This window comes from Microcaecilia unicolor, chromosome 11, assembly GCF_901765095.1.
Source record: "Microcaecilia unicolor chromosome 11, aMicUni1.1, whole genome shotgun sequence".
Taxonomy (NCBI): Eukaryota; Metazoa; Chordata; class Amphibia; order Gymnophiona; family Siphonopidae; genus Microcaecilia; species Microcaecilia unicolor.
Window position 1 is genome coordinate 95,852,701 of NC_044041.1, and position 17,720 is coordinate 95,870,420.

General features: G+C 43.2%; 1 protein-coding gene across 1 annotated transcript in view; it reads left to right on the forward strand.

Moving 5' to 3' along the window:
• Positions 1-12,184, forward strand: part of MED26 (mediator complex subunit 26) — a 139,118-nt gene extending 126,934 nt beyond the window's left edge. The window contains exon 3 of the mRNA XM_030219671.1: positions 9,608-12,184. Within this exon, the coding sequence (XP_030075531.1) occupies positions 9,608-11,302 (1,695 nt within the window). The 3' untranslated portion in view covers positions 11,303-12,184. The remainder of the gene's footprint in view (positions 1-9,607) is intronic.
• Positions 12,185-17,720: the final 5,536 nt, after the last annotated feature.

Genomic DNA, 17,720 nt, shown 5'->3' on the forward strand with positions numbered 1-17,720 from the left:
ATATCTATCAGATCTGAATAATATCTGTTAAAAAAAATGTTCAGAACCAGTTGCAGCTTGTGATTGTGTTCTATTCATAGACCACTCATTGTTCAAATTGACACACCAAAGGTGGGCCACTCTGAAGGATCCTGTTTGGTGCTCATTTCCACTGGGTTTCATTCCCTGCTGATCCTGCTCTCATATACCCACAGAGCACAACCTTGAAAATATTGTCTGGCCTGGAGCTGCATGCTTTATCTTGACCGCAGAAGGTCGGCGTGCTTTAACCACAGAGAATGGTAAACATGGGAAGATAGGAGAGGACAAGGTCCTACATTCTTGTACAGCATTTGAATACAAAATGTTACGCATACCATGGGTGCAGCTCTACTACTTCAGAGCAAGCCTGGCTCTTGAATTTCCCAAGACAATTTTCCATTACTGAGCATCAACTCCACTGTTCTGAGCCAATGGCTGTTATCCCTTCCTCCCAGCAGATGAAGGTAGAGAAAATTGAATTTTGCGAGTGACATCACCAGCATAAGCAGAGGTGCCCCCTGGAACAATTCAGTATTTTTCTCTACCTTCAGCAGGTGGTAGGTTGTGATGACAGTGCTCTTTATCTCTGACCTGGCTCCCCACTCTGCTAACTGTGGCCACTCAGCGTGGTCAAGTCTAATGGCCACTCCAAGGTCACAGTCTCAGGACTGTACCTGGTTGAGCTCAGAGCTTGGCTCCACAGTCCCCAGTCTCACTTTTTAGTGCCACTGTCTGAGGCCTTGGCCGAGAGGTGCGGGTCCCCATCCCTCTTGCCTGTTCACCCTGTTTGGATGTGTTCCCCACAGGCTTTCCAAACGTCCTCTCTTTGGCAGCCCATATACCAAATAAACCAGGGGCTAATGCTATTTGTAAAGTACAAAGTAAGGAATTTCCCTCTAGGTTCACTCAGAGAACTGGGGCCAGCATAGATGCAGGAGCCCCAGGCCAAGGTTGGCTGGGGCAATCAGGCACACCAGCGCACGTCTGCCATGGAGTAGGACATGGTGGCAGTACATGCTACATAGTCTTCAGAGCCAACAGCTGAGGAGGAATAATGGATTATTTGTATAGTGTATAAATGTCTCCTTCAGTCTGTCTGCCTTTCTCTCAGTGAGCATTTTACATTTGCTGTTCCCTTCTCCTCTTTAGCTCAAATGGATACATCACTTACACACTGCTCCTGCCATGGCAATTTGGCAGTTAGAACCCTCTTGCTTCACTCAGAGAGAGAGAAAAATGATCTGGTTATCTGACAGGCTTTTTTTTATTCCTGTCCACCCCGGATCCCTCAGCAGTGGGGCCCCAGTGTTTTTTTGACTCCAGAGCTTGACCTAGTTCGTTAGGCACGGTCCTGCACAGACCCCCTCAATGTACCTACTCCTAGCCCTACACTCATCCTCTTGGTGGGGGCCTTGAAGGGGGTCAGCAAGGGTCCAAGTTTGGGGTCTCAGCACTGTGGAATGGATCTGGGCATTTTGGAGGGTCTGGGTTCTTCAGAGGGAGTGGAGGAAAACTCGGAGGTCCTCTTGGGCTCCCAGTCTCCCGTGAACTCCAGTTCTGAGGACCATCCCTGTTGAGGAGCTGTCTCATCTCTTAGATGAGGTCACAGGGGCCTTGGCTATGATTAAGCCTCCTGCAGTGGGCCCCTCAGGGCCCCAAAGCATTTTCCTGTTCATAAGGCCCTCATCCACTTGATGAGGGCAGAGTGGGAGTCCCCACGGTTCTTGCTCATCTTTGTGCCTTTGCTCGGGAGGTTGAGAAGTGTTGGATCTTTCTGGGGGTGGATGCCTTGGTTATGGCGGTTACGCAGGTGACTGCTGTACCTGTCCAAGGGGGCTCGGCCCTTGGGGAGCTCCATGAAAAGAATGTGGAACAGCAGCTCCACCTGACATTTTCAGTAGAGGAGCCAGCATTCAGGCTGCTATTTGTGGTGGTTACATAACTCCATGCTGAGTTGGTTCTAGCAGTTGCCTGAGTCCCTGGAGATTTCTCGCCTGGCATCCGGGGCAGCCTTTTTGAGTCGACGTTCTATACAATATGGTCAGTCTGGCTTCTCACTCAGGGGTGGTGTCGGGGGTCGCCGTTGGTTGTAGCTTTGCCACTGGTGTGGGTGCAGCTTCCAAGAAGCTTTTGAGTCAGCTGCCCTTAGGGGGTGCTTGCTCTTTGGTGATGACTTGGAGAAGTTGGTAAAGATATGGAGGAGGCATGCTCTCTGTCTCTGTCAGCTGTGAAAGGATGCACAGCGATGCTCTGCCTCAAGGGGGACAGGCTGCTTCAGTCCACTTGGTACCCTTCGGTCCAGGTGGGGGTTAGAGTAGGTCCTTCAAGCAGGAGTCCTTTCGAGGCCCCAAGCGAAGCGGGACCGCAGCCACTTGGCCTGCCCAGTAAAGGTGTACGGGGCCCCTCATTTATGGTGGAAGGCAGGCTGTCTCTCTTCTGCAGTGAGTGGGTCTGCATCACCTCAGATTAGGGAGTTCTGGAGGTGATTGAGAAGGGGTACTCTATGAAGTTCACCTGTCCGGTTCTGGTAGCCTTCATTACCTTTACCTGTGGCTCGAGTGCCAGGCTGTTTGTTGTTGTTACCCTTCAGCAGCTCTGTGATATAGCAGCGGTGGAACCAGTTTCGCCGATTGAGCATGGCCGGGACAGGTACTCTATTTATTTTGTAGTCCCGAAGAGGGGCGATTCCTCCCCCCAATCCTGGATTTCAATAGGGTGGATGCTTGTCTGTGACTTCAGCACTTCCAGATGGAAACACCTCTGGAACTCGGTGTGGCCGAGGGAGTTCTTGACTTCCCTGGACATCAGAGGCCTACCTCCACTTCCCTGTTGCGGATCATCGCAAGAGATATCTGCACTTCTGTGTGTTGGGGTGGCACTTTCAGTTTCAGGCCCTGCAGGTTTTCTAAGGTGATGGGAGTGGTGGCCACGAACCTCAGCGTTGGGGTATTTTGCTTTATCCCTGCCTGGATGACTGGCTGCTTTGTGGAAGGCAGAAATCCCTGGGTAGTGAACCAGTCCAAGAGCCATTTGGCCCTGTCTCAGTCCCTGGAGTATCTTGGGGTCTGTTTGAAAACGGCCAGAAGAAAGTTTTTTCTTCCAGAGGAGCGAGCAGAGAAGCTCCGGGCACAGTTGCCAGTTGTGCAGTCTTGGAACCCACAGTTTTGGATTACTTGCTGCCCTTGGGCTTCATGGCTACAACTCTGGAGGTGGTGCCATGGGAGAGGGCTCACATGCGTCTGCTACAGCAAGCCCTGTTGTCCCCATGGGTGCTGCCTTCTCAGGACTTCTATTGTTCTCTCCCAGTCGTGCCAGGGTGATGATCAGTCTGAACTCCTTGTTTGGGGAGCTCACTGTCTTAGACGTGTGGCACAGGGCATCTGGTCAAGCCAGAAGGCATCCTGGTCCATAATCCGCCAGGAGACCTGGGCAGTCCATCTGGCTCTGTAGGAGTTTCAACCGCTCTTGGAAGAGAAGGCAGAGTGCTATCGGACAGCGCCATGATGGTGACGTACATCAATAAACAGTGCAGAACCAGGAGTCTGGCAGTGGCCCTGGAGGCAGAGAGTCTCTGTCAATGAGCAGACACACATCTGCAGGCTCTCTCAACAGTCCAAATTGCAGGCAAAGACAATGTGTAGGCGGACTTCCTCAGTCATGCTTTTCTGGATCCAGGAGAATGGTAGCTGGGGCTTCAGGCCTTCCAGCTACTTGTGGACTGCTGGAGGCCTCAGTTTGGCTTGATGTTGTCCAAAGCCAATGCAAAGGCGGAGCTCTTTTCAGTTACCAGAAGGACCCGACCTTTCATAGGATAGATACCCTGGTACAGCCTTGACCAGTAGTGGATTCCCCCCCCCCCCCCCCCCTCCAAAGTCTACTACCATGGCCTTTCATTGGTTGCTTATTGTGCAGGTTTGTGCATCGTCCTCACTTGCTCTTGCTGGTGCCACTCTGTGGTGTTTTGCTCTCTTGATTTATCATTGCAGCTGCAGTGGTTGATGGAGCATGGGTGCGTTAGAAAGGGACCTTCCGCTGCTTGGACAGATGCATGCTGGATTGTTCCGAGGAGCACCACAGATTACACTGGCAGAATTCAGTTTTCTCTATCTCCACCTGCTGGTAGGAAGGGATAACACCCTTTGTTTCAGAATAGTGTCGCTGACTAAAGAAAAGAAAATCATCAAGACATAATTACTCCATAAAACAGACTGGCCTAGATAGTAATAACCAAACCTGGTATGGAGCTAGCAGGCATGTGGGTGGGTTTCAAGCCAATTTTCAGAGAAGAAGCACTCACAAAGATTTCATTTGAAAATTCAGACCAGTGCTCACAATGCAGGTACAAAATATCTGTGTGCTGCATTGAAGCAGTTGTAAAGTGTTCCTAAAAGTACACCCTGGGATTTCAGAATTAGATCCCTGCATGTTCTTTGCAAAAAGCATGCACATTCTCATCCACTACCTTTCTGGGGATGATCTTCGACCCCATTATTATGTGAGTAGGCACCTTTTACCCCCATGTAAAATTTCTGTTTGTCCTTACTGTGTCACACTGCACCATACTTGTTCTGTATTCAGGAAGTTTACTATGCCAATTGGAATGGTAAATATTAATTTATAAAATACAGAATGTTCAGAGGAGCTTGATTGTAAAATTCTGCCTCCATCTCGTTACCTACAGTGATGTGAAAATGTTTTTACCACCTCCTGTTCACTGAATGGCTTCTCTTCTTTAAACAATGTAATATTAGACAAAGGAAACCTGAGTAAATGCACATTACAGTTTTTAAATTATTATGTCTTTATTTAAGGAACAGTTTCGAATACCCATATCACTCATGGGAAAGTAACTTCCCCCTAAACTTAATAACTAAGCTGCACTAACTTTAATAGCAATAATTGTAACCAAACACTTCCTGTAATTTGATATCAGTATTTCACATCACTATTAAGGAATCTTTTTTGCAGAACTGCTTTATTTCAGACCCATTTGTAGGTTTTTGTGAATGAACTGATAGCTTCCGGTCCTGTCACAGCATCTCTATTGGGTTGAAGTCAGGACTTTAACTAGGCCAATCCAATACTTCAATTTTCTTTCTCATTCATTCATTCAGATGTAGACTTGTTTTTGTGTTTTGGATCATTGTCTTGCTGCATAACTCAGTTATGCTTCAGCTTACAAACAGATGACTGGACATTCTCCTTAAGAATTTTTTTGGTATAGTGCAGAATTTATGGTTCCTCCAGTAATGGCAAGTTTTTCAGGTCCTGAAGCAGCAGAGCATCTACACACAATCATCACCCACGCGTTTAACTGTTGATATGATGTTTAGTGTGAAATTATGTATTTGCTTTATACACCAGACACACTGGGTCCTGTGTTGTCAGAGTTCCTGACTCATCTGTGCTTAGAACATTAACCCAAAAGGCTTGGGGATCATCCAGGTGTACTTTTGGAAATAGCGATGAGTATTTGTTTCTCTTAGATAGCAGCAGTTTCCACCTTGTTACTGTACTATGGATCCCATTTTTGCCCATTCTTTCTTATTGTGGAGTCATGAACACTGACCTTAGTTGAGGCTAAAGAGGCCTGCAGTTGTTTGTTTGTTTGTTTGTTTTTATGTTGTTCTTGGATGTCTTGTGACTCTGGCTGAGTTTTCACCTCACCCTTGGATTAATTTGGGCAGGCCAGCCACTCCTGGGAAGACTTGCCACTTTTCCAAGTCTTCTCCATTTGGAAATAATGGCTCTCACTAGGGTTCGGTGGAACCCAAAAGCTTTAGAAATGGTTTAGTAATCCTTTCTAGACTGATACATTTCAACGACTTTGTTACTCTTGTGGAATTTCTTTTGATCATAGTGTTCTTGTAGAAACTTAATGGTAACTACTTCACTTTCTTGGTAAGGTTCAATATATAGTGATGTTTAGATTCAACAGGACTGGATTCAATCAAGCCTGGCTGTGTTCAATCAGCAAAATCTAATTTTTAATTAAATTCGATCAATTGGTTGAGTAAAGGGCACAGTTACATTTTCACATGGGTGATATTGGTGTTGGATAACTTTGTTCCCAAAATAAATGGCTTAATAAATGTGAAACTGTATTATGTGTTTACTTCGGGTTTCTTTTGTCATAAAGACAAATTACATTTTGTTTAAAGATCAGAAACCAGTCAGTGTGACATGCAGCAATAGGGGAGATCAAAAGGGGGGGGGGGGGGCAAAAACTTTTACACACCATTGTACATATTGATTTTTTTTTTTTTTAGTATGCCTCAAAAAAATACATTTTTAGCTTAAAAATACATTATTAAATGGACATTACCATGAATATTTATGGCAATCTATTGATTTATCTGGTCATTCAGCTAGAAACCCACAGTTGACTATAAACAGCTCTTGGCTCTTTTTTGACTGTTGTAAGAAAATGGGCATTCATTTGCTACCAAACCCCAGAGGGAAGGCGTCTCTTCTGCTGCTATGGAGTGGAGAAATAACCTGGTGGTTACATCAGTGAGTTGAGAACCAGGAAAGCCAGAGTTCAAATTCTGCTCTTCCTGCTAATGCTTTGCATGACTTTTGGCAGGTTGCTTTACCTTCCATAATCTCAGATTGAAACTTAGATTGTAAACCCTCTGGGGATAGGGAAATACCTACCTTAGTTAAATGTACCTTACCTGGACCCACCAATGGGAATCCAAATCATGGGGATTCTACAGTTGTCATTGTCATTATTCTAGCAGTATATTCTCTATTAGTCGGTCTTAAAAGTTGTCAGGATTCTACCATAGACAGTCCTTTGCTATTATCCCTTCATACATTTGACTGTATATATCATTCCTCTAACTGAATGTGACGGTGTTCTGCGGGCCACCAGGTGGATCATGTCTGTCCTTTTTTTGTATAGTTAAGACATGCCCACAAAGAAATCTAGTAGTCTTTCACTTAGCTTGCTGTAGATTTAAAACCCCACCTCTGCTTTATTAGATGAAGAGGACTTATACAGTTCTCTACATGTAGTGATGTGGGATTGCAGTTACCAAAGAGGCTCCCCTTTAAGCTGTGGAAAAGATAGTTGGTTTGCAGCATACCCCGTCATGTTTAAAATCAAACTTCTCTGGAAGTACTTCAGTTCTCTTAGCTATATTACTTTAAGGTAGACTGATGAGTGGGGGTTAAAGGGGGTGAGATGTTGAACCCTAGGTGGGGGGAGGGGACTGAACATCAGACCTATGAGAAGACCTAAAGGGGCCACTGGTGGCAGAGACGGTGAGCTCCAGCATCCATTTGAATTGGAGTTCTTTTCCTTTTTTGATGATTTTATATTGTACATCACCTGAACTTGGCTTGTTCCAAATATAGCGATTAATCAAGTGTTTACAATAAACATAAGAAGAGATTGGTGCTGCTCACTAAGTTTGTGTTGCTACTCGTGGAGGGGAGGGAGGGAGAGCTTCTGAAAAAGGGGAGGAAGGAAGAGAGAGAAAGAGATAATGGACCTGGGGGAAGAGGAGAGGGAGAGAAGGAAGAGAAAAGGAGAGATGTTAGATCTGGTATGGGAGGGAGGGAGATTCAGTCCTCTAGGAAAAGGAAGGGGAATGGAATATGATACAGTGCCTTTCTGTGGTTACAATCAAAGCGGTTTACATATTATATATAGCTACTTGTTCTGTACCTGGGGCAGTGGAGGGTTAAGTGACTTGCCCAGGGTAACAAGGAGCTACAGTGGTAAGTATATATAGATAAATAACAATACTTTTGTGTGATTAATCACAAAAATATTAATCAAAATGCAACCCTATAAATACATTGCTTTGGTCCTAGTGTGTCTCATCTATTTTTCTGGGTTTTCTCTTAACTCTCTCCAGAATCTCTTGTCATTTGGACATTTCTTCTCTTTGTCCACTGTTCATTTTTCTTGTATGTCTATCCTTTCTGACCAATGTCTCCCCTCTGTGTTCCTGTTGTTATGCTTCCTCCAGAGCCAGCATCTCTTTGTGTCCCTGTCCCTCCTCATGGCCAGCTACTGTCCTCTCGCTTCCCTTCCTTTTGTGCCCCCCCTGACTTCCCACCCACCTTATTTAGTCTGGTACATCTCTCTTCTTCCTTCTGCTGGGCCAGTGTCTTTCCCCCAGTTTGTCTCTCTCTCTTCCCTCCGCTCTCCCCCCCCCCCCCTCTTCCTTCTCTTCTTATGCTTCATATGCCAGACCCACATGGGTGCATGGGGGGAAGGAGGAAGAGGGGGGTGTAATTTCAGGTGGCCCTGGGCATTTTGCCGGGCTTGCTCAATGGTAGCTACGCCCCTGATACTGAATGTAGGTAAATTTTGGAGTCCCAGAGTAGAAAGCCCCATGAGCCAAAATCTTGATTTTTTTTCTTGATTTTAATTCTAGCCAGAATTGGCAACCAGTGCTCTTAGTTAAAGGTGTTGCATGATCTGATGGTTTAGCATTATGTCAGTCTCCAAATTTAGATTGTAAGCCCTCATGGGCTTGAAAATAGCTACTATATCTAAATTGAAACTTGCCTTGTGCTTTGCTCTGGAAAGGTGAGTAATGAAAAAATGCAAAGCCAGCAAACAGTATTAACTAGCCCCTAAATAGTGGCCACAGAGTATTCCTTATCCCTGTATCCCAACAAACTGAAGAAAATTTACTGTCTTATCTCATCACTAATTCTCCCTTTGTTTCCAAAAATGCTATAAAGTAATTAAAGTTAACCAGTCCATTTGCATAATAAGTTAAAGCTCCACATCCTCTGTGTCTGAGAAAGATGTTGGCTCTGGAAACATCAGGGCATCACCGTGCAGATATTCTTTAATTAAAGGAGAGAAAAAACACAGGAGGAGGCTGAATTAGTCCAAGAATGAAACTTTTGAACAGTTGCCCCAGTTGTCAAGGCTTGAACCCTAGCAATTGTCCATTCATGTAAAGGTTTAATCCTACTGCTTTCAAGTTGTGTTAAGGGGTGAATTGTTTAAATAGTGTGTTTTTCCCGCTGAATGCAAGAGTTTACATTTTGCCATCTTCAAATAGAAAAATATTAAGCATGTGGTACATTTGCAATCCCTTGGAGCACAACTAATTTGAAATAAGTGTGAACATTGCAGCAGCACCTTAACACAGATGAACTGCTCTCTGCAAACTTGTATCCCTCTCTTACCCAAAATAACTTTTTAAATTTAGGAAACCACCTGGCAGTATTTGTTATATATGTAATTATAGTTCAATTTTATTTTATTAAGGTGATTTTATTGTATTGACAGTAACCCCTGATGTAGCCCAATGGTGGGCAATATGTGGTTGCATTTGACAACCTTGGTGTGAAATCTTTCTCTATTAAAAATGGAGACTTTTATCTCTTTTTGGTGTGTGATCTGCTGCTTCTATCTAGCCATGTGATATCTGCAGGTAACCTTTCCTCTCTAGGCTTTCATAGGATTTTTTTTTAAACTTGCATATTACCAGATCTAGATTCCACAAAGAGGAGAGGTTAAGTCCCCCCCCTTTTTTTAGTTGTTATATGAGTTGAGCATCTCTTTGTATCAAATATTTTGTATGGTAATTGTTTTCTTCCTTTGTTACAGGAAACCAGATTAGGAAAAATCATCAATGATGTAAGAAAGAAGACGACCAATGAGGACCTTGCTAAGCGTGCCAAGAAACTGCTACGGAGTTGGCAAAAGCTAATAGAGCCTGTGAGCCAGAATGAACCTGTGCCAAAGGGGTTGCCGAATCCACCGGGATCGGCAAATGGTGGCGCTCACAACTGCAAACAGGAAACTCTTCCTACAGCAGTCACTGTTGGAGCAAAACCTATTCAGGAGTTAAAAAACAAAAATGATATACAAAAATTACACTCTCCAAAAGCAGAGAAACCAGGAAGCCGGAAAAGGAAAGGTGAGCAGAAAGATGGACTCCAGGGCCCTCCTTCCAAAGTTTCCAAAAGTAGCCACGAACCGTTCCAGAACTCCTCCCCTCCACCAACAAATGGTATTGGTGGAAGCCCAGAAAGTTTTCCCAGTCCCTTGGACTTAAACATGCACACAGGACCCGAAAGAAGCAGGACAGAACCAAATGAGAATGACAAACACAGTAAGATCCCAGTGAATGCTGTAAAACCTCATACCAGTTCTCCAGGACTTGTAAAATCCTCAAGCACTTCTTCCTTATTTAAGGCTGCGGTGGTGCAGCAGCATGAAAAGTCCGATGAAACCAGGGGACAGCACCAGCCGAGGAGTCCCCGCTGCACCACCTTCAGTCCTAGGAACATTAGGCAAGAGACCTTCTCCCGACAGCACACCACATATGCACCAAAGGGTTCCATAGCCAGTCCTTCTCTAAGGCCACAGTGCTTAGATGCTGTACAGGTGCCGTCGCCACTACCCTCCATGCAGCCGTCCACATCACCTTCATCTGTAAAAAGACTAGAGCCTCCCCAGCAGTCAGGAGCCGAGGCATCTCCACATGGGCAGGAGCAGATGACTCACGACATTCTCCACCGGCATCTGGCTGGGACTCCGCAACAACACCACCTGCCCCATGGCTCCAAACCCAGCACACATCCAGTGGAATCAACAATGCCTCGCCTTGGTTTGTCGCCAGATCCTACAAGGGTAGACAGTGACGATGCAGCATCTGGGTCAGACAGCAACAAAAAGAAAAAGTACAGACCCAGAGACTACACAGTGAACTTGGATGGGCAGGGCCTAGAGGAAGTTGTGAAGCCTGTGAGATTAAAAAAAGAACGCAAACTCACTTTTGATCCCATGACAGGGCAGATAAAACCTCTAACACAAAAAGATTCTTTGCAGGTAGAAAGCTTGCCTGTTGTGGAACAGCACAGGACAGAAACGGACAAGCAGGAGCCCAAGATCAGCCTGCAGAGTCCTTTTGAACAAACAAACTGGGAAGAATTGTCTAGAAATGAAATCATCCAATCTTATTTAAACAGACAGAGTAGTTTGCTCTCCTCGTCAGGTGTACAGACCCCTGGAGCCCACTATTTTATGTCTGAGTATTTAAAGCAGGAGGAAAGCACTAGGCGAGAAGCTAGAAAGACTCATGTTTTAGTACCTAATATCTTACCCACGGACCTACCTGGGGTCTCTAGAGAGGTCACAAATGAGGACCTCCAAAGAATACACTTGCACCACTGGCCAGGTGTGAACGGTTGTTATGATACACAGGGTAACTGGTATGATTGGACGCAGTGCATATCATTAGATCCACATGGGGATGAGGGTAGATTAAATGTCCTGCCTTATGTCTGCCTAGACTGAGTACAGTTCTGCTGAGGGGAGAAAAGAAAACCTTTAAAAGAAATACGCTTTTATATCTGCAATTAGCAAATAAACCAGAATGGCAGAGACCATGCCATTCGAGGTGGAGAGAAGCCTCCGAGGTAATCAGGCCTACCAGGCAAGAGGGTATAAAGAGAGTGAGCTGACCTCTCACAGATGGGTTCCTTGAAAACTGTCTCTTTTGTGAAATGCTGCTACCAGTTTACTAACAGAAAATACAATAAATAGATCCCACAAAATTACAAAGCAGGTGGTTAGTAAATGCAGGAGTTTTACATTCTATAGCAAACCAGCTATAAACAAAACAAAGTGTTAGTCCTGCCCTATCCCACCCCACCCCAATACCCACCCAGGAAGAAGCATGAGTAAGTTTCCTGACCCATGTGAAGGAATTCACAGGCAGGAACAGACAAGCTTTGTGGAGAGGGGGGGAGGGGAAAAAAAAGAAAAAAATTACCATAACAAAGTATGTATCTATTTATTTGAATTATTTTTCTTTTGTTTTTTGTTTTAATGATGTCTGAGATAATGTGCAAAAAAAGTGTAGGTTTGTTTCTATCGGAATTGCACATATCCTCTGTTTAACATAATAGTTTTTTTTTTTTAAATGAAAGATGTGATGCAGGGTGTGTTCCTTTTTTTTTTTTTTTTTCTTTCTCCTTCCCCTACCTTTTATAGCAGTGTTAAACTGCAGAGGCTGGTTGACAGATTAGGCAGTGCTACATTCCCATTGGCATTACACGTTTCATCTGGTTTTGGTTTAAATCCAGTTTCTTTGAGAAATATGCTGCAAATTTTATTTTTAATGTATTAAACATTTTCTCCAGTCTCCAGCCAATAAAAACTTTTCTGTGTCCTTTCTTCCCCCACCTTTTTGTTAACATCTAAGAATAAACTTCCTCCCTTTCACACCTAGAATCCAAAAACACACACACACAGAGGTAAGCGGGTGCTTGTAGTTTGTACTGTGAGGATAAAGAAGGAATCCTGTTCCAATGCTGGAAATCTACTTGTTACCATTCCTTTAAATATCGTTTGCCTTATGGAAATCCATCATCAAACGCGATTTTTTGCAAAAAGAAAAAACAAAGCAAAGAGCCTTAGCGAATGTACAGTAACAATTTCTGCATTCCTTGCAATGCAGAAGAGAGTGACTTTACTATTTGGTCCTTTTAAATGGACAACTTGTGATATAATTGTGGAAATGAAAATAAAAAAACAAAACAAAAAAAAACAAACAAATTTGCACAAAACCAGTTACTGAATGTTTGTTTTTTTCTGTACATCAGCTTTCATTCAGTTTGTGTCTTGTGGTCTTCTTAGTTGATTTTTCAGAAGAGTTAGCAGCCGAGCTGCTTGTACAACATCTAGTAGCTCAATTACAGCACGTGTGTTCTCTGGTAGGATTTGCTTGCTTTGGGGAGCAGGATTAAATTGTTGTGGTTTGCTCTTGCCTCATCTGAAGATCTTGTCCTGATTAGTTTTTAATTCATTTTGTTTTTCTACTGTGTTTTTAACAGATGTGCACTTATTTATTTATTTATTTTTTAATCCTCGGCATTTCATTCTTAAGCTATTCATGCTGTTTCTCCAGGGTCAAACATGGTGCATAACCCTCACATGTGTTTGATGTCATCTGACAGAGCCAGGCGGGAGAAAATATAAACCAAGCTCAAAACGTTTTAAAGTCATTCACCATGTATATATGGGACATCCTGTATCAGTGTCGTCATGCAGAGCCACCTTAGTTTTCTTTCCAGAGAGCCCAAAAGTTGCTTTTTTTTTTCTGCAGGTCTCTTGAAAGCATTTTTTTCATGTTGATCAACTTTTTTTCTCTGTTACTGCCCCCCCCCCCCCCCCCGAAACCCCAGTTAGACTTTTTATCAAATCAGTGTTTTCTTGATTTGTTTGCTTTCCTTTTTATGGCCTTGCTCAAGAAGCATCACCTGTAGTGTGTTTTGTATCTGTTACCAGAAGACCCCTCCACCCCAATAGCTTCAAGAACTATGGGCAGCATCTGAGCATAATATCTGAGGTTGACACTCATAGCTTTTGTTTGGCATTTCTAGGGCCTGAACAAAATGTCCATAGTTGTAACATCTGTGAAAAGCTGACACATAGGGATCTTCATGGCTGTCAGGAGCCTTTCAAAATCTGAGTCCAATGCAAGTACATTGGCATTGATGGCGTTAACTCTGGAGCTGAATCAAATGCTGGGGATGCATGATACTGAAGAAACATTGGTCTGCCTCAAGGCTGAATGTCATCAGAGGTGATTGTGACAGATCATCATGAGATTGTCAAATACTTAACAAAGAATTTAGTACTTGCACCTGAAGAATCCTGATGCCAGATGTCAAGCAAAGATGAAAAAGCCTTGGTCCTCATCGGTGCACAATGCTGAAAGAAAGAAGACTGGGGCAGCCACTACATACCTTCCTGTGTGTCCCTGCAGAGAGGACCACTAATCCCCAAGCCATTCTGGAGAATCACGCCAGACTTTAAAGGTATACTGTCTTGCACACCAAGCATTTTTGACATCCAGCTTTTCTTTGAAGATTGCTAAGAAGATATGATACCGAACCTCCCACCTGGCAAGGATTGATGCCTTGACACAGACTGCATTCATACTAATGTTAGCAGAAGTTATCCTGAAGTTTATGGCAGTACCGGGAGGCATGACACTGATGATGAAGCATCAGAGGGTGTCAGCATCAATGTCAGCTGCTCCAATGTCCATCTTTGTATCAGGGGCAGAAGCTTCACAAAGATACCAATCTGCATCAGACTAGGCTCCAGTAAATAAGCCAAACAAGGCTTAGTCAGCTAGTCAGATATATACTGGACTTCTCCAAAAGAGCAGTTTTTGAAAGTCTTATTAATCCTGGGGTTCTGTTTTTATAGTTCATGGACTAAGCTGATCAGGAGGCATCTTCTGGTCTCTTCTTGGATCACGCTCATTCACTTATTTTATCAGGAATATAGCAGAAACCATTCCATTTGTTAGAGAAAAGAAATAATGTCCATGGCACTAATGCTGGACGTGTTCTAGTTTCTGTCACAAAAGAAAGAAAGTAGAGCAGGGCAATGGCAAATCCACAAAGGACCAAAAAGAGGTCCAAAACAAGAGGTTTATTGATAAAGCACCACAACTGAACAGATCCGACATGGAGCTTTGTTTCAGCAAAGGTTACATAAGTACACAAGTATTGCCATACTGGGACAGACCAAAGGTCCATCAAGCCCAGCATCCTGTTTCCAACCGTGGCCAATCCAGGTCACAAATACCTGGCAAGATCCAAAAAAAAGTACAAAACATTTTGTGCTGCGTATCCCAGAAATATTTTCCCCAAGTCCAATTTAATAATGGTCTATGGACTTTTCCTTTAGGAAGCCATCCAAACCTATTATTTCCTTTGGCATTTTTGTCTTATTTCTAAATAATTCAAATAAGCATTTATAGAAAAAATAAAATGGAACAGATGTTAGGAGTATAAAAGACTAGCATAAAAATACAATTCAAGCTTCTCCTCCTTACTTTCAAATGCACTCACTCTGCTGCTCCTCATTACCTCTCTACCCTCATTTCCCCCTACGTTCCTGCCCGTAACCTCCGCTCACAGGACAAATCCCTCCTCTCAGTACCCTTCTCCATCACTGCCAACTCCAGGCTCCGCCCATTTTACCTTGCCTCACCCTACGCCTGGAACAATCTTCCTGAACCCCTACGCCAAGCCCCCTCCCTATCCATCTTCAAATCCTTGCTTAAAACTCACCTCTTCAATGCTGCTTTTGGAACCTAACCCTTTGAACATATAGACTGCCCCAATCTGCCTGACCTATCAGATTGACTGTACACTTGTCTCCTAGATTGTAAGCTCTTTGAGCAGGGACTGTCCTTCCATGTTAAATTGTACAGTGCTGCGTAACCCTAGTAGCGCTTTAGAAATGTTAAGTAGTGGTAGTAACTTACCCACATAAAAAATCGTCTCTTATATACTGGTCCTCAAATATAAACCCCAGTATAAATGGAGGACTTTTTTTTTCTTTTTTTGCCTGCCTCAGGGGTCATAGAATCTTATAACGTGCTGTCAGAATGTTCATTGCTGTGCTGTCAGAATAGCTGTATGTATAATTCCAAAACTTAACCACTTCAAAGTACATAAGTATTGCCATACTGGGAAAGAACAAAGGTCCATCGAGCCCAGCATCCTGTCTCCAACAGTGGCCAATCCAGGTCACAAATATCCGACAACATCCCAAAAATGTACAAAAACATTTTATACTGCTTATCCCAGAAATAGTGGATTTTCCCCAAGGCCATTTAATAACGGCCTATGGACTTTTCCTTTAGGAAGCTGTCCAAACCTTTTTTAAACTCCGCTAAGCTAACCGCCTTTACCACATTCTCTGGCAACGAATTCCAGAGTTTAATTACACGTTGAGCAAAGAAAAAGTTTCTCCAATTCGTTTTATGTTTAAATCTTTTTATTAATTGGTGTTCTCAGAAAAGATACATTCATGCACTGCAACCATAGCACATCACAATGTAATACAACATGTTAACTTCTGGTAACTATTACTCTCAACTTGACTCCAATTCGTTTTAAATTTCCTACATTGTAGCTTCATCGCATGCCCCCTAGTCCTAGTATTTTTGGAAAGCGTGAACAGACACTTCACATCTACCCGTTCAACTCCACTTCAAAGCTGCTACCTTCAGTAAGGTAGCTTTTTCTTCAGCTTTGTGGTGGATAAGTCTGTTAAATAGTGGTACTTTATCAATAAACCTCTTGTTTTGGACCTCCCTTTTGCTTACTTGTGGATTTGCCATTATCCTTCTCTTCTTCCTTTCCTTTTGGACCTAGTTTCTGTTATGACACCCATAAGAGTGCACAGATAAGATGTGGGTGACTCCTCTGTCTGTGGCTCCTATATTCAAAAATCAGCAGCTAACCACCACTGTCAGTGGTGGTTCAATCTGTGCTCAAGAATATCAAGTGGGTGAGGGTCTACTACTTGGTGTCTGCTAAGCGGGATGTTCAAACCCTGGATCATCAGAATGATGTGCTTGCTTCTCATATTGCTGTTCCATCTGTTCCTCAGAAATATTCTGTACATTGGAGAAAATCTGTCAGTTTCTTCCTCACCATAAATGTGATGACAAAATACTAATGGACAAGAAACATAAGTCGATCTATGATTTTCAGGTAGCATAGAGAGAATCTACTGTAGGTATTGTGTTTGCCAACTCTCATGGCTGTGAATTTCATACCTAAGATTCAAGTACAAGAGAAGCTTGCCAACGTGTCCTACAGGGCAAATTTCTCTCTTTGGAGAAAAGATCAAAGGTAGTTGGTCAGATCAAAGCTTCAGATCCTCTTTGTAGCCAATTGTGGTCTGTCCTCCACTTGGACTATGGTGTTGCCACCCGAGAGGTATTCTGCTGCCTGGATCCTATCACCACCAACTAGGACCTCACTGTTGCTATAGAAAGCAGAGGCCCCACATCAGCTCCTAGCTGAAACATGGGATGGAGTTTTTAACATAAGAATAGCCATACTGGGTCAGACCAGTGGTCCATCTAGTCCAGTATCCTGCTTCCAACAGTGGCTAATCTGAGTCACAAGTACCTGGCAGAATCCCAAATATTAGTAAGATTCCATGCTACTGATCTCAGGGCAAACAGTGGCTTCCCCCATTTTTGTCTCAATAGCAAACTATGGACTTTCCTCCGGGAACTTGTCCGAACCATTTTTTTAAATCCTTATATGCTAACTGCTGTAACCACATCTTCTGGAAACAGGTTCCAGAGTTTATTCATTGAGTAAAAAAATTTTTTCCTCCTAATCATTTTAAACGGATCCAGGCAAACATAGCGAGTAATCAATGTTCCATTTATTTGATATACCGCTTATATGTGTAAATGTTTAAGCAGTTTACAAAGATAAAATAGTAATGGAGGATAGGGTAGTTGATTCATGGGTCTCTGCATATAAATTGAAGCTTAACAAAGAGAAAATAAAGTTTTTATGGGTAGGTCCACCACCAATTCTGAGTGATTATGATGTTACAAGTTAATCGTTTTCAGATAAAATTGGATGCTTCCTCCAGAATTCTGGAACTTCAGCTGGATAGTCAATTATCTTTAGGTACCCAGGTCTATAAGGTGGTAATAAATTCTTTTTTGCTGCTAAAGAAATTAAGAACTATTTGGAAATTCTTTAATATGCCTGTTTTCAGATTGTTGGTTCAGGTTTTTATACTCTCAAAACTGGAGTATTGCAACTCTATTTATATAGGTTGCACAAAGTTGCTGAAAACTAAATTACAATGAGTACAAAATGCAGCAGCAAGAACCATTTTTACAGCTGATAAGTATAATCTTATCACTCTG